Raw genomic sequence first — 17813 nt, forward strand, 5'->3', positions numbered from 1 at the left:
TTTTCTCTTCTGCCTACTTTCTCCATAATCCCTAGAGGAAATGAGTGAAAAGAAAGTAAAAAGATCAGCCATGCAGAGCAGCTGTCAGGCTGCTGGGTGGTTTTTACAGATTCCGACACAGAATTGAGAAAAATCTGGACCACCATTTCAGGATGGCGGCCAGGCTCAGAGTCCAAGAGGCGGGTGGAGAAGCAGAAGCACATCACAGCCACAGAACAGACGCTTGATCACAGAGACTCATTTACTCCAGTTGCCATGTGGTCACAACAGCCTCAATCAGGTTATTAAAACTTAGTTTGGTTTAATTTTAAAAAGTTGCAGGGTGGCACTTGACTGTATATTCATTACCTATTTCTTCATTTTGTTCTTAACCCTCTCTCAACACACACACACACACACACACACACACACACACACCCCCCTCCCAGGCTTCCCCCAGGGCTCACTAATTCTATACAGAGATAATACAAAAAGGGATATTTAGAAGCATTAAAATATTGGTGGTTGGGCCTATCAGAGATACATGAACACTAACCCTCAAGTTGACTGTCACTTAAACATAGATTACATACTTTCCTTCCTAAAACCCAAATAAAAACAGTAGCAAAAGAATCTTTTTTTTTTTTAAAGAAAAGGAATGAACACATACAACAAAGAATGGAAACAAAGACTGTAGCAGAAAGGAGAGCAATAGGAGAAAAGAGAATAAACCTCATCTTGGAACAGTGCTGAGAAAGCCAAGGAAGGCACAGTGTCTTGTGTCTTTAGAGGTAGAAGTGAACTGACCGGCCCTGCAGGACCCCAGGGAGATGCCTGAAGGTCCCCAGGTACAGCGGGAGGCAGGGCTGAGACCCCAAACAGTGGTTTGATTAAAAGTCTGAAAACAGTGCAGTGCTGTTAGACCCCCTGCCCAGCAGGGGGAGATTTCCTCTCCCACCCCTCACTGTTCGCTAAACCACTCTTAAGGGACAGGGACGCAAAGGCTCTCTAGTCAGGGAAGGCTCTACAGAGAAAGGTAAGAGCTACGACTTCAAGGATGTGCCAATGGATGAAAGGCTAGGAGACTGGGGAGGAGGATAGGCAATGGGGAGGTGAGGAAAAGGACATTTGTATTTCAGGTCCTCTAAGTCTGTCTCAACAGCTATAAATTTTAAGTTGCAATGTGACTTCCACGTTAGATCCGCGCTGGTCAAGAAAGCAAGCCTGATGAGATTCTCACTGTGTGGGGCCAGATCCTATTAACACCTTTTCCTATTCACAGGCAGTCACGCTTACCTAGCGAGTTTGCTGAGGCCAAGGACTTGCTTGTTAGGGAGGTAGCCAATATGGACCTGCAGAGGAGAGACAGAAATCGCCAGCTAAGTGAAAATACAGTGCTTCCTTGGGACAAAACAATGAAATAAGGAAGCACAACACAGAATACTTTTATGTAATTCAACACAGTGAAAATGTATCTTTAAGTCATATAGGTTTAAGACTGAGAGAATGAAGCTGAAATATTAGCATTTTAAGAATTACATAAATGCAGTAAAGGACACTTAATAAAACAACAAATTTGAAGTACAGTCATGTATTTCCTGGTGAGGTTAAATTCGACACAATTCTTTCCTCTATTGAGGGGAAACATCAAGAAAATGTATATTATACTGTAGCAACACTAAAATGTAGCCAGGAAAGCCTCCTTAAGGGCTGACTTGTAGTTTTCCAAAGTGGTTGTACCAACTTACACTTCACATTCTGTCATGGGAGTCCTAGCCACATTCCACACATCACTGTGGCCTTGAAAATCCCACCCCGTCGTACAGAAAGAAAGAGGGGTTCCATGCCCTCTGCCATGCGTGGCGGCCCCATTTATCAGCTGCTGGAGAGCACCATCTTTTGGTCAACAGGAGAAGGACACAGATACAAATGTGCTGGTGCAAGCACCTGGATCCGAACACCTAAGTTCTCATAAAACTTACTAGAAGGCAAAGACATTTCTACAATCTTAATAGACACTGATTAATGTCTAATGTCACTTCTCTTTGAACCATGTATTAAATACGAAAAAAATTAGTTCTCCAAAAAGGCTGAAAGTAATGGTCATTTGTAGGCAATAAATTAACCTAATATAAAATTATAGACTTATTTGCATTGTCGTGAGCCAGTATTTTTTGCATTTGTTCACCTAATATTTACTATACACTTGAATAGTTGGTCTCATAGTAATTAGTAATTTTTTATGTACTAGCAGAATGCTTTGGGAGTTTGAGAATACTGGTGCAGTATCACCTTCCTGGTCAGCAGTCAGAGAAAGTGAAGTAGCATCTGAATGTTAGGCATTTCAAAGAAAAATTAGAGTTAAAACTTTCCCATGGAACCAAGGCCTTCTGTACCACTTGAAATTTTTATATTTACATGCAGAGCTATTAATTCATGTATTGCTTGTGCTATTTATGGTCTTCCTAAATATCCTCTCATTTAAATGTCCATTTTAGAAAATCACCATTGATTAATATATTTAAACACAGAGGTGATCATAGCAGAAGATAATGGGATAGAGAGGTGAAACATGATTTGTGAGAAATATATATTTAGTATTCATCCACAATTCCTTACTCAGGGGTCCCCAAATCCTTGGAATGTCCCGAGTATGGGGGTGTCTTTGGTATGTTAATGAGGTGGCTTGGGCAGCACCTGAGGGGTGGGGGCTGGAACCTACCCTGTGATTAGAGGGTTCGAGCTTCCACCTCCACCTTTATACTTGCCATCCTGGAGAGGAAAGAGGCTGGAGGTTGGATCTGCGGGCAATGGCAGATGATTTACTCAATTGTGACCGCACAATGAAGCCTCCATAAAACCCAGAGAGAACAGAGCTCAGAGAACTTTCCGGTTGGTGAACATGTGGAGATGCAGGGAGCACAGCGTGCCTGTGGAGGGCCTGAAAGCTCTGGGTCCCTTCCCACACAACTCGCCCTGTGCGTCTCTTCCATCTGCTGTGCCCGAGTTACACCTGTGTACAACGAGCCTGTGACCTCATAAATTAACCTGTTTCTTTTAGTACTGGAAGCATTCTAGCAAATTAATCAAACCTAAGGAGGAGTTTGTTGGAATCTCCAGTCTGTAGCCAGTTTATCAGAAGCACAGATCCAAGCCTGGGCTTTCAGCTGGCTTCTGAAGTGTGTGTGGCACAGGGTGGGGCTGGGGGGGAGGATGGAGGAGTGGGGCATTCTTATCTTTTAGACAGATGTTCTGGAAAAGCACAGTTTAGCTAAGATTTGCTTCCAAAGAGCCCCGGGGCAGGGATGTCCCCTATATGCAATGAGATTGGTTCCTTACTGACAACAGTTGAAGCTGATTGATGGGAACCTGGAACTTGATTATACTATTCTTTTTATCCTTATTCGTGCTTGAAATTTTCTATAATAAAAGGTTTTAAAGAGAGAGAGAAACCACATCACACATCAGAATACTAAACTTAGAAAGAGTTAATGTGCTAAGTGTTGGCAAGGATTGTGAAGTGACTGGGACTCATGGGAGAACGTGAGGTATAAATTGGTAGAACCACTTCGGAAAACTAAAAATCAGCATCTAACAAGGAAGCAGGAGTACACCCTACGATCCTGCAATAAATACACTTGTAGGTATATTCCCACCAGAAAGGCACGCACATGTGTGCCAAAAGAATGCTGGTGGCACCTTACAGAAAATACCGAATGGAGTCATTTTAACCAAGCTGTTAAATTATTAACATTATGGTTACAATTATGAAGGCGTGAGGAAACAATTCTTTCTTGTTTTAAGTAGTCTGGAACTTAAACTTTGGAACTTTCCGGTCCTGCACCAATACCAGATGATTTGTGCATCAATGCCAAACATACATCAAACCTGGAAATAACCTCGCTGCCCCCTAAAGGCTCAGACGCCCATGCTCAAGACCACCTGGCTCATCGTGTAAACTGCCTGACATCTGACTGACAGCCATCCTGGACCAATCTGAGGGCTAAGAATGTAGGAATGATTATTCTCAAGGATGTGACTTTTACTGTGAGAGCTCTGAACTTTACTTTCTTCTTTGGAACACTTATGGCTTTTGCGTAGCTATATTCTAAGTTTGCAAACTCTAAGACCCTTGAATAAATCTTTATCACTTATTTCTACAGAAACAAACACCCAGGGGAAAAAGAAAAACAACACAAAAAATCCACCAAGAACAGAACAGATATAGTGTGGTATGTATGTATAACAGAATAATAAATAGCAATGAAAATAAACTACGACTATGGGCAATACCATCGATGGCTCTTACAATGTGGAGCAAAAAAAAACAGACACCAAGACTACACGCTGTGAGCTCTTCCCATCTACACGCAGTCTCGTGCTGCTTCACAGAGCTAAGTTCTGAGAGACGCGTTCTGAGGCAGCGTCGTATTGTGAGAGCCACAGAGTGTGCCGACACAAACCTGATGGCACAGCCTGCTCCACACCTCGGCTCTGTGGCACAGCCTATTTCTCTGTAGGGAGGAGAAGTAACTTTCCCTCTTCCCGTCTGGGTTCATGGCTAAGACATCCCTATAGTAAAAGACAGACTAACAGGAGAAAAACACGAAGTTTAACAACATGCACACCTCCTGTGCACAGGACAGTCACCCGGAAAACTGAGCAACTCAGCCAAACGCCAAAGCTACCGCCTTCAGCTGAAGACAAAAGGAGGTGGGAGGGGCAGGAGAGTCGGTTGGGGGCGGGGGCAGGGAAAGCATAGTGATGAGAGGAGGGTTGTTAGAGCAGATTCAAGTCCTTGTCTTCTGAACTGATGAGAATTCTTAGAGATAAGGTATCAGTAAGTAACAGAAATTTCAGGTCCATTATAATCTCCTGGGATCCTTAATTACCCAAAAAGTCCTTAGGTGGAAGGCAACTATGGTTGGAAAACAAGCAAATCTAATCTACCCGTTGGACAAGGATGGGCTGGGGATTAGGAAGGGCCACAAGGCCAGCTTCCCGGATGCTAGCAGTGCCCTGCTACTCAATCTGTGAGGTGTACGGAATACCCACAGGATCGGGGCATTTTTCTGTCTATGCTTGACTTATAAACAAAAATATAGAATACTTTAACGAAAACATTAAATTTAGGTCATGGGCATATAGGTATTCACAGCACTATTTCTTATATGCCTTCTGTTTGAAAATTATTAATAAAAAGTCAAAATAAAATCAAATTATGATAGGGGGCAGGGGATGAGAATGGGCAACTCTAGGTCCTAAATCCACATGTTCTCAAACGTATGTTTAACTACAAGCTAGATGACATTATCTACTTTGCATTAGTCTTTTTTTATCTAATATAGAAAGGGTTGGATACAAGTCCACTAATACTAGAACCTCTGCTATGAGAAATTCTGTAATCATTGCTCCTGTCACATTATACAAACATCTCTCTTGGATCAAACATTCAGCCAAAATAAAGGACAAAGGTCTTCAGAGCCTGCAGCAGCTACCCAGAAAAAAAGAGACTTTAATCTCATTATTTAACCTATTAACATGGCATTTGCAATGAAATGCTTGCCCTGGGGGCCTTCAGGTACTTTGGTTTTATTTTGTTAATGATAACTACTAGATGAGGCAGGTTGATGAAGGGTAAAGGTTGATACATAATTCTACATATCTGGAATATTTGGGATAAGGGAATAATTTTAAAAATAATTATCCTAATTTTAAAACTTCATTGTGCCTTTTAAAATCAGGAAACAGCAGAGAAAACCTTACCTTTCCAACAAATGGAACTAGATGGTGTTCGCACATGGAAAACATGTCTATGTCCTTCACGATCACCATCTCATCGTGGTCTTCATCGAATATAGCATCATTTAGGACATCTGAAATCAGAGGCTTGCTTTAGTAACAGTGCCAGTTCTATGAAAAGATACAGAGTAAAAAAACTAACAATCTGTTGGACTTCCGGCAAGATGGAGGAATAGGTGGACGCACCATACCTCCTCGCACAACCAAGATTAAAACAACAATAATTTACAGATAGAATAACACTCAGAACTGATAGAGGACTTATCTGAATGGAAGTCGGACAGCCAAGAAGTTGAAGTAGACCCGTTCATCCAGACTGGTAGGAGACGACAAGCCGGGCGGGCGCGGGGCGGGCGCGGGGCTGGCGCGGGTCAGCGGTGCATGGAGGTTGGGGAAAATTTGGCGCAAAATCGGCACGACAGCCATCCGGGGCGCAAGAACGCAGCGGGGATCCCTGAGTACGCAAGCTGCAGCTGGCGGACCCTGTGGGGCAGCGACTGTGGACCAGGGCAGAGCTCGCAGCCCAAGATCCCACAGCAGGGACTGAGCCCAGGAGAACGGAACTACCGCCATTGTTCCCTCCCGTCTCCCTGCTCCCGCCCCTGCCCCCACATAAAATGTCACAATCTAGCGACTGGGGTGCCCAGCCCCAGTGAACACCTAAAGCTCCGCCCCCCTCTGTAACAAGAGTGACCAGACTGGAGAAAAAAAAAAAGGAGAGACAGGGAAAGACATAGGACATGTTTCCAACAGAGCAGATCAGTCCCCCAGGACTCATCCTTTTGAGCGACCAAAAAATAGCCAATCTATCAGATGCACAGTTCAAAACACTGGTGATCAGAAAGCTCACGGAATTGGTTGATTTGGGGCACAATTTAGATGAAAGGATGCAGGTTACCATAAAAGAGATGCAGGAAGATACTCGGAGGAGAGCCAATAGTGAAAGGAAGGAATCTGAGTCTCAAAACAATACAGTGGACCAGAAGGAAGATAGAATCAACCAAGCAGAAAAGCATGATGAAATAAGAATTCAAAAAATCGAGGAAAAGCTTAAGAGCATCCAGGACACCTTTAAACGTTCCAACATCCGAATTATAGGGGTACCAGAAGGGGAAGGGGAAAAGCAGCAAATTGAGCACGTACTTGAACAAATAATAAAGGAGAACTTCCCCAATCTGGCAAAGGGAACAGTCTTCCAAGAAATCCAAGAAGCTCAGAGAGCCCCAAAGAAGTTGGACCCAAGAAGAAACACACCAAGGCACATCATAATTACATTAGCCAAGGTAAAAACAAAGGAAAGAATACTAGAAGCAGGAAGAGATAAGGGGACAGTAACCTACAAAGGAGTTCCCATCAGACTGTCAGCTGATTTCTCCAAAGAGACCTTACAGGCAAGAAGGGGCTGGAAAGAAATATTCCAAGTCATGAAAGACAAGGACCTACACCCCAGATTGCTCTATCCAGCAAAGCTCTCATTTAGAATGGAAGGGAAGATAAAGTGCTTTTCAGATAAGGTCAAGTTAAAGGAGTTCATCATCACCAAGCCCTTATTTTATGAAATGCTAAAGGGACTTGGGACTTATCTAAGAAAAGAAGATAAAGAAAAAACATGTATAGTAAAAGGACAGCAAACTCACAATTATTAACAACCACACCTAAAGCAAAACCAAAAGAAACTAAGTAAACAACTAGAACAGGAACAGAACCACAGAAATGGAAGGCACATGGAGGGCTAGCAGCAGGGGGGGGTGGGAGGAGGAGAGGGGGGAAAAGGTATAGAGAATAAGTAGCATAGAATGTAGGATGAAAATAGATAGGGGGAGGGCAAGAATAGTATGGGAAATGTAGAAGCTAAAGAACTCATAAGTATGACACATGGACATGAACTAAAGGGGGGAACATGGGTGGGAGAGGGGGTACAGGGTGGAGGGGAGAGAAGGGGGGAAATGGGACAACTGTAATAGCATAATCAATAAAATATATTAAATAAATAAATAAATAAATAAGAAAAACTAACAATCTGTATGGGTAAATAAACTGACAATCATGTTAATCCTAACTAAAATATTAAGGGAATGCAAATTCAAAGTCGCTATTTCTTTCCCACCAAATTAGCAAAGTCATTTTTTAAAATGATGGAAAAAGTCCTGATGATACAGTGTCACATAAAAATGCAGGGTTACAAATACACTCACAGCCTGAGAGAGGGAGGGAAGGAGAAATCAGGCACAGCAAAAGAGTGGTCACTTCTGGTGCTAAAACTGAGAGGCTTTCACTCTCCTACCTTTTCTTGTACCTAACACTTTCTCTCTAATGGATGTGTAGAAAACCGTACCTGAGAAATAAATCGATAAATAAAAACCCTGAGCCTTCTGAGGCCAGATCCAGACACCTAAAACTTCACCTCTGCTTTAATCCCCCAAATAATTTTCTACTCCCACAACATTTCTAGTTACAGCGCGCAAGCATGAGGCGCTCTGGGAATAGCTGCCTGCCTTCCTTCCTGAGGAAAGAGATGCTACAGGGTTTTTGTGCGTGCCCACCCAGGTTGGCTTCGGGTGATAAGCAGTGTTTTGTATTCTCTGTGGACTCGGGCACACGTAGCCAGACATAAGACAGGCATTTAGAAACAAACCCCCGAAACAGCTTTATTTTTAAAAACTGCGTTGATCTCTGGATAGCTTGGGAGACTGGATACATACAAGACACCTGGCTGTGTGATTTCAAGGACTAGGTAGTATGATGAGACAAGAGAGGAGCTGAGTGGAACTTTGCAGCCACCTACAGCGATTTCCCCTCAGAACGGCAGGCTACAGACTGAGTCACAGGGAAGATGTGCACACGTTCACCCACACAGCCAGGACTTCAGTGGCCCCATCACCGCTAGAATGGAGGCGCACAGATGTTGAGTCATCATTTAGCCACAGTTAGCATCCCTCAAGCCAGGCTATTCAGGAACACATTTGTGTAGTAGGAATGTCATTAGTGTGGTCAACAAAGTGAACATGTTTGGGTTTACTTTTTTATGATTTTATTTATTATTTATTTTTAGAGAGAGGGGAAGAGAGGGAGAAAGAGTGGGGGAGAAACATCGACGTGTGAGATATGCATTGACTGGCTGCCTCTCACGTGCCTCTAACCGAGGACCCGGCCAGCAGCCCAGCATATGCCCTGACCGGGAATTGAACCATAGATACTTTGGTTCGCAGGCTGGCACTCAATGCACTGAGCCACACCAGCCAGGGCCATAGTGGGGTTTAGACACACACAGACCAACACGGCACCCCTGTTAAGAGAGGCTGATAAAATTCAGCGAGGAGAAGTCCCTGTGCCTTTCTTCAGGTAAACACTCCTTCTCCATAAGCAGTTTTCTGTTCTAAATACTCTGCCCTAACCTTCAGTCACATTTCTGAAAGAAGTCTAAAGATAGATCCTTATTGCTCAACAGGGCTTCCCCAATTTCTCCAAGATTTCCATGTAAATATTATTACCACGCATAGCTTACTAAAATCTTAGTTACACACAAGGAATCTTCTTAAAAGTAAAAACAAACAAAACTATTTCTTAAAAAAGAACAAAAGAAATGTCAAGAATAGGAAGTACTCATTTGTTTTCTCTGGCAATGAGTGAGAACGCCCCCATTCTAAGCTCTGACAACTGCATGACCCTTGTTAACAGTGCGCCCTGGAGTTAGGCTAAGCTAGCAACCCGCTCTATCACTATCTTGTGCAAAGTGCTCTGTACCTCAGTTTTCTCAGCTGCAAAATAGGCACGAAAAAGTGCTCTAAGGATTAAATGAGTTAATCCACGTGTTTAGCACTATGCAGGCAAGTGGTAGTTACTATTATGATTACAATTAAGATTGGGGCTTTTGCTAAATTATGTGCCCCGTGCACTCCATGTACATCAAGTGTTAAAAAGGAATGACTTGCGTTTAAAAAGCAGACTACAATAAAGGAAAAATAGTAGCTTTGCAGTGGAGAAACCTGGCAGACAGTGTCCTAACCATGTAATCAAGGTTAATCTCACTAGTACAAGACATATTTGATACCATGTAGCTCCTGATAGAATGAGAAGGGCACACACCTCTGTGGTATTCTCCCCAAAAATCTGTACCTGCAGTCTAGTCACCAGACAGACAGAGAGACATTCTACAAAATACCCAAATAAGCACTCTTCAAACAACATGTGGGAAGACTGAGGAGCTGTCGTAGGTTAAAGGAGACTGACATGACAACTAAATGCAATGAAGAAACTAATATCCTAATAAACTCCGTAGTTTAGGCAATAGTATTTGTGCCAATATTAATTTCTAAAGTGTTGATAACATTAAAGAAAGCTGGGAACAAGTATACAGAAGCTCTCTGTACTATGTGATTATTCACTAAGTCTAAAATCATTTTGTCCAGGAGAGTGGAGCCCAACAGGGCAGACCGCGGAGGAGCAGAGCAAAGCCCTCTATCCCACGCAGGGCCCGACCCCAGGGCTGGTCTACAGCCGTGCGGCATTACAGTTGAGCTGTTTTGCACTGAATAAAGTTTCCTTCTTCTCTGTACCCTCCCCCAAAACAAACAAATAATTTCAAAATAAAAACAAAAATAGGCAATATTTATCAACTAGAATGTATAAACAATGAGCACTACTCAGAATAACTACCAATACATGCACTAACATGGCTGAATCTCCAACTCAGCGAAACAGCCACATACGCACCCAGAGAAAAACAATGTGTGAGGTTCTAGGAAAGGCAAACACAGTGCTGGCAAGCAGACAGATGGTTTACCAGGACCAGAATGGTGGGATAGAGGATTGGCTACAAGAGAGTAATAAGACTTTCTTTGGGTGATGGGAAAAAATCTATACCGTCACTGCACTGATGGCTATTCAACTGTATGCATCTGTCAAAACTCAAATTGTACACATAAAGTTAGTACATTTTATTGAAGTTAAGTTATACTTAATAGAACTTTCAATAGTTTTTTAAAAACAGCATATTATGCATCTTTGTGTAAAGAGAGTGGAAAGGGGGAAGATATGAACATATATACATACATAGAGTTATCTTCAAAATAAACACTAAAAGAATAAATTAAAAACCCAATAAAAATTTAAAAGCACCCAATACGCATACAGGACTAACAGAACAGGAAGAAAGAGATATGGATGGAAGTGAGATGTCTTCAAATATAATTTGTCATAGTTTTGACTGAAATAATGTAAACGTTGTTACATACTTAAAATTAGACACAACACAACAAAACTAGTGACCCTCATGTGTCTTAATGCTCTGTGTGGCAATGGAACACTGATGTTGCCTATATTCCATTTCATTACAATAAACCCAGACTATAAACTTGACCTAGCCAAATCATTTTTCTTCAACAATAATAAAGTTTCCCTGCTATATTTATGTTTTGCTTCAACATATCTGAAAGCTACCATCTGTGACTAATAAGAACAAAACACTATCACAGATTGTTTTAATTTCCTGCCTGTTATCAGCAGCAAGAAGGTAACCTTGGAGACAAGGATTTATGGCATTCTATTTCCTACTGTAGGTTATAACCCATAAAGAAAACCAAAGTAGACTCCAAAAGTTAAAGGTCTGTCTATAACAATGCCACACACACATGCACAAAGCATACAAGTGTGTCATTCTTGTTAATGACACCAAATGGCCCTGCTTGGCAGCCCTCTCTCAGGTACCCAGATCCTTCCTGACAGCACAGTATGGCAGGCCCAGGTGTGACCGCCCAGCACCTGTTTACACACCGTCTGATGCATGGGTTCTCAGACTCCCCCGGTGGGCTTGTTAAAACACTGGACCCCATCCACAGAGCATCTGAATGAGTAGGTCTGGCTGGGCCTGAGAATTTGCATTTCTAACAAGTCCCCAGAAGGTGCTAATGCTCCTGGTTCAGGAACCACACTTTGAGGGACCTTGTTTTGACATGTTTCCTGGTTTGGGCTGTGACATAGAATCTTCACACCTTTAAAATGCTCATGTTCAAACAATATATATATTAAGAAACAGGCTTCTGCTGGGGATGGGGGAAGGTAAACGGAAATTCCAGGGTATTCCCCACAAAAGGAGAATTGTGTCTAACGGAGTCTCTTTTTGAATGAGTGGTCATAGGAATTGGCACTCTCTGGGCTGTTTGGTAATCATCACGAGACATTAGAGACCTCCAAGTGAACCAGGATTTCACGCCTGCTGCTTCTTCCTGGAAGGGTGGTGTTGAAACACAATGGAAAAATAGTTGGGACATTGACATTGAACAGGCATCCATCTTCAGGGGAAGAAAAAAGAACAGGTTTCCCTGCTGGTTTTAGAATTAAGAGAGAACAAGACACAGAAAGCAAGACCTAAAAAGACATCAAGGCTCTTTGCTCTTGGCTAAAATTAAGTCATCTCAAGTTGCTAATAAAGATAAGCCCACCCCAATTTACTGGAGAAAGGTCTGAATCACGGGCCCAAACCCAACACAAGAGCCACGTCTACCAGCATCCGGAACTTATTTCATTCCACCTCTTGGTGCCACTGTTCTATGTGCTAATTTCTTCAAACCTTGGAAGAAAGCATTGCAGCTTAAGGCTTTGGAGTTTCCACACAGCATCCTGTACATCATGTACAGACCTAGAGTTAAACATAGATCTTCCATTTTATCCAATCAATGTGTCAGTCTTTACCCTGTGATTACTTCCTTAAAATAGATTCAAATAAGGGACTCCAAACAAACTCATGTGGCCAAGAGAACATAAGAAATTCTTATTGCAGCATTATGGATAATAGCAAATATCAGGACTTCAAATGTGCATCAGAAAAATGATTACACTGTTTAGGTAGAGTCACACAATAAAATACAAACCAACAGTGAAAGTAAGTGAATCGGAGCTGCGCTTACAGTTTTCTGAAACAATGTCTAATAAAAAGAGCATGTGTGAAAAGCAGTAGCAGGTATATACAGTACAACCCATTTAAATGAAGTGGAAACAATACTGCACGTTGTTTGTAGACAAACACATACATGCAAGTATTAAAGTAAGCATGAGCTCTGGCTGTCATAGCTCAGTGGATTGAGCGCAGGCTGCGAACCAAAGTGTCACAGGTTCGATTCACAGTCAGGGCACATGCCTGGGTTGCAGGCCACAGCCCCCAGCAACCACACATTGATGTTTCTCTCTCTCTCTGTCTCTCTCCCTCCCTTTCCTCCTCTCTAAAAATAAATAAAATCTTTAAGAAAAATTAAAAAATAAAGTAAGCATGAGAGCTAATGATCAAATTTGGGATAGTGGTTAACTCTGTGGATGGAGGGTAACAGGAGCTGTATTTTTTAAGCAATATAACAAAATATTAAGATTTGTTAAAACTGGATAAATGTTGATTAAACTAGTTCTTTATACTTTTTCTTGCATATTTGAGACTTTTCATTAGTTAAAATTTTTCATTGCAGATATACCCATGCTGGTGTTTTCTTTTTCCTAAGAAAAAAGAACCTGGGCTGCCTTTGCACAGAAGGACAGGGGCTGGGGGGGATGACACTGGGAGGTCACAGCCTGCTTCTTGCAGCCCCGAAAACTGCCTCAGAACCGCCCACTAAATAAACAGTCTGCAAATACAACACCATCTTCTGCCCTGAGGATGGCGTTAAAACTTTTTGCTTTCAACCTCCTGTGTGGAAAAATTTTTCCTAGGAGTAAGAGCAACAGCAATGTTAAAGCCAATTAAAAGAAGAAAATCGCTATCTCTGCTTTCATTTCCATCATGAGGGTTTACCTCTTGTTATCACTTCCAATACTTTTTGCACTTAAGACAAAGCTTACGTTTGTGAAACTTGGCCAAAATAAGCATGAACCCAGACTAGCTGCACTAAACATTCCACAGACTAACATAACGACAGCAACTCAGATACGTTCAGACAACTGTTCCCACCATCTGCTGAAGGAGGCAGCGCCGCGGCGCAGCTTTGACATGCTCCACGAACTTACTTCATAAACCGCAAGTGTGTCAGTAGGAAAGATCCAGTGCATTGCAAAGAAGGTAAAAAATTGGTTATTTTGGAAATTTCTATTCCTGCCACCCTTGCCAAATAAATTCCTGTGTTGCTTTTAAATAATTAAAATGTAGGTGACACAACATGGATGACCCTTGAGGGTATTATACTAAGTGAAACAGGTAAGCCAAACAGCTTTGTGCAGACTCTAAAAAAGCCAACTCATAGAAACAGAGCAGAATGGTGGTTACAAGGGGCTGGGAGGATGGGGGAGATGGGCAGATGGTCAAAGAACACAAACTTACAGTTAGAAGATGAATAAATTCTGGGGATTTAATGCATAGCCTTTTAATTATAGTTAGCAATATTGTATTACATACTTAAAAATTGCTGAGAGTAGAAATGAAATGTTTTCACAACAAAAAAAGGAATGGTACTTATATAATGCAATAAGGTGTTAGCTAATGCTATGATGGTAATCATTTTGCAATATATAAGTGTATCAAATCAACAGATTGTACCCCTTAAACTTAATGCTGCATGACAATTATATCTCAATAAAGCTAGAAAAAATCTATAGCTCAGACTATTGAAATAAATGTACTGGCTGCCCTCTGAATGTAGTGATAGGCACGTTTCATTCAGCAGATACAGTACTAGTGAGCTACTCCCATCCTCTCCGCTGGCCTTGTCACTGAGGTGACGTCTATTGGTGAGGGACAAGGTTTGCATATGAAGTTATAGTTATTAAATAAGGCTTTTCCCTGATTACAACAGTAATGTTCACTGTAGTTTGTTTATAAGATAATGAAATACAGAAATGAAAAAATAAAAGCACATACAATCTCTCTACCCAGGCACTATTACTTAACTGGCTCTCAGGGAACCTCATGCACAATGGCACAATAAGTAGAACGGAGAAGTACAGGAGGATGGGTTAACAGTTCAGGGACCTGCATTTTCATTCGAGCTGTGTATAGACCGTGACCTGGGCTAGAGGGTACTCAAGGTAACTGGATGGTTTTGGAAACAGTTTAACAGAACTCCCACATTCCTGGCTTGTACAACTTGGGGTATTAGAAATCAATACCAAATTTCAGCAGTTACCCACCCACCCTCACAGGTCAGCCTTTGAGATGTGCATCCCAACAGCTAGCAGCTTCCATACTGAGGTAGGGAAAAACACCTGTTTTAAACTGTTCAGATGTATCCGTTGATAAAACTGAAGTCTGCTGAAGGACTCTCATTCTAGTCTCAGTTTACTACTCTGAAAATTTGTGGTAGACCAGAATTAGAGCCTTAGAAGGCTATCTAAGGAAGGAATCAAAGTGTAGATTCAAGGAATCATTTAAAAAAAAACCATGCATACTTGCCAAATTTAGTTTTTTAATTGGATAATTCTGTATATCTTTCACAATCCAGCTGTGAAACTGAAAATGGAATTTACACAACAGATGGTGGTAACAAGGTCTGGTTCACAACAGTCCTAAAGAAAGAACACACCAATCTGATAGATTATGCATTTGCTTCAGAAGCCTTTAATGGGCTCACCCCTTATCATTCTACATTCACTTATGCCATGAGATTCCACACAGATTAATATTACGAGCCCGTCTGTAATTCTCTCTGATGAATACATGCCAACGGGGTGTGCCAGCTGCCATCGTTAGTGGAAAGTGATTATGGGAGGAGGAGGATCTTGCAGAGCAGTGGCTCCCATTATGGCCAACCTTAGGGACTTCGGAAACTATAGGTTCTGAAGCCACCCTGAGAAAGTCTGATTCACTGGGGGTGAACCCCAGACTACGGCCTTTAAAAACCCAAGCAATTCTGACAACCAATCAGGATGGCAGCATAGGTTCCAGAGAGAGAATGAGCTTTGGAAATGGACCCCAATTGGCCCTAATTGGCTGCTTAGCAGGGTTAAACAGTGGGCAATTTAATTCCTCACCATAAACCCTCCCTACAGTCACCAAATCAGAGGGTGACAATTTGTGCACAGTACTATGAGGTCTGCATACCCATTGAAAAGTAGGAGTCTTGGCACAGAGACTGAGGTTGGGGGTGGGGGTGACAACAGGGGACACAAGGGGAAGAAGCTGGAGTCAACTTTCCCTAGAGCAGGCAGCAGAAAGGAGCCAGTGAAAAGTAAAGGAAGGAGGACCTTTGCAAGAAAGAGGGGGAGGGAAAGGGGGGCATTTGTAATAGTGTCAACAATAAAAATAAAGGGGAAAAAAGCATTAAAAAGAAAGAAAGTTGTAGCCCTTACTTGGCAACAGTTTTTCTGCATTGGTAATTGTGAACAACCAGGATGGGAAGTAGTACGGCAAAGCGAGCAATGGTGTAAATATACGTGTATACACCTGAAACCCATATAATTTTATTAACTAATGTCACCCGATCAATTCAATTAAAAATTATAGACAAGAGAGAGGAGGAAGTCAGGGATTTGAAGCTCAAAAAAAAAAAGAAACCCTATGCATCAGAACAGCCACATTTGGTACACTTTGTTATTGGTCAGTATTTTTAGATAGTTAGAATCTGATCCTAAGCCTAATGTGGGCTTGATTCTGGAAAGTAAATCTTTTCACAACTGCCTCAGTGCACAGAATCTTTTTAAAAATAGATACTCCCTAAAGTCTTCTGTTCGCATGGTCACACACTATGCTTAGATGTTCCATGGCCACAGCAGTCTTGATAACGAAAGTCCTTTTTTTCCCATCTTTAGGAACATAACCAGGATCACCATACCCAACGGGTCTCAAGCTGTTATGTGTGCCGATGAACATTCCCTTTGTTTCATACCTGAATGCTGTACATCTATTTCAGACTGTATATTGCGTTTGTATATTTATGCTTTGATTCATAGTAGCTTCTCATATTATGGAATTGATGTGCCTTGAACACAAATAAAAAGGAATGGCTGAATAAATAATAATAATAATAATAATAATAATAATAATAATAATAATAATAATAATAATCTTGCTGCCATCAGGCTTTTGATACACCTGTTTCCGGAAGCAGAATCACTGCATCGTAAGGCAGTTCCATTGTTTGATTTTTTGAGGTACTTCTATACTGCTTTCCACAGTGGCTGCATCATCTGCATCCCCACCAGCAGTGCACAAGGGTTCCCTTTTCTCCACATCCTTACCAAGGCTTGTTGTTTGTTGATTTATTGATGATAGCCTTTCTGACAGGTGTGAGGCAAAACCTTTTTTAAAAAAAGATTGTTTATTTTTAGAGAAAGGGGAGGGGAGGGAGAAAGAGAGGAAGAGAAACAATGTGTGGTTGCCTTTTATGTGTCCCCAACCAGGAACCTGACCCGCAACCCCTTGGTTCGCAGGCCAGCGCTCAGTCCACTGAGCCACACCAGCAGGGTGTGAGGGGATGCCTTACTGTAGTTTCACTTTGCATTTCTCTAATGATTTGCAACGGGAGCATCTTTTCATGCCTAGGGGCCACCTTATGTCCTCTTTGGAGAAGTGTCTTTTTAGGTCCTGTGTCCATTTTTAAATTGGATTTTTGGGGTGGAGTTGAATAAGTTCTTTATAAATTTTGGGTATTAACCCCTTATCAGTTGGATCACTGGCAGATACGGTCTCCCATTCAGTGGACTGTCTTTTCATTTTGTTGATGGTTTCCTTTGCTGTGCAAAAACTTTAGTTTGATGTAGTTCCATGTTTATTTTTTGTTTCCCTTCTTTCACAGTTTTTTTTAAGTATGTACAGAATGAGTATAAACGTTTTTCTAAATTGAATGTAGGTAAGCTCACAGTCTTCACTTCCCAAATACAATGTATAGTTTTGACTCCACATTCATATTTGCCTTTTGAGTTTTAAGATTTGTCCATTTTACCTTCAAAACAGATCACTTTTTAAACTGTAAAAAGTACTTAACATACGCAGAAATAAAAAGCATTTTGAAATTCATTGAGGTCAATGTATTTCTACTCTTTGGAATTAGTTTAGCTAAATAAATCTGGTGCTTTGGTTGAATAAGAATAGGTGATGAGTATATAAGCAAAATCTACTC

At 41.5% G+C, this 17813-nt stretch overlaps 1 protein-coding gene across 1 annotated transcript in view; it reads right to left on the reverse strand.

Moving 5' to 3' along the window:
* GCH1 (GTP cyclohydrolase 1) overlaps window positions 1-17813 on the reverse strand; it is a 50909-nt gene that overhangs the window by 16489 nt on the left and 16607 nt on the right. The window contains exons 2-3 of the mRNA XM_045822733.1: window positions 5746-5855; window positions 1276-1331 (exon numbers count right to left, since the gene is read on the reverse strand). Coding sequence (XP_045678689.1) covers window positions 1276-1331; window positions 5746-5855 — 166 coding nt within the window. The remainder of the gene's footprint in view (window positions 1-1275; window positions 1332-5745; window positions 5856-17813) is intronic.

Source organism: Phyllostomus hastatus, unplaced genomic scaffold (genome assembly GCF_019186645.2).
Source record: "Phyllostomus hastatus isolate PE091 unplaced genomic scaffold, TTU_PhHast_1.1 phas_scaffold_501, whole genome shotgun sequence".
Classification (NCBI taxonomy): Eukaryota; Metazoa; Chordata; class Mammalia; order Chiroptera; family Phyllostomidae; genus Phyllostomus; species Phyllostomus hastatus.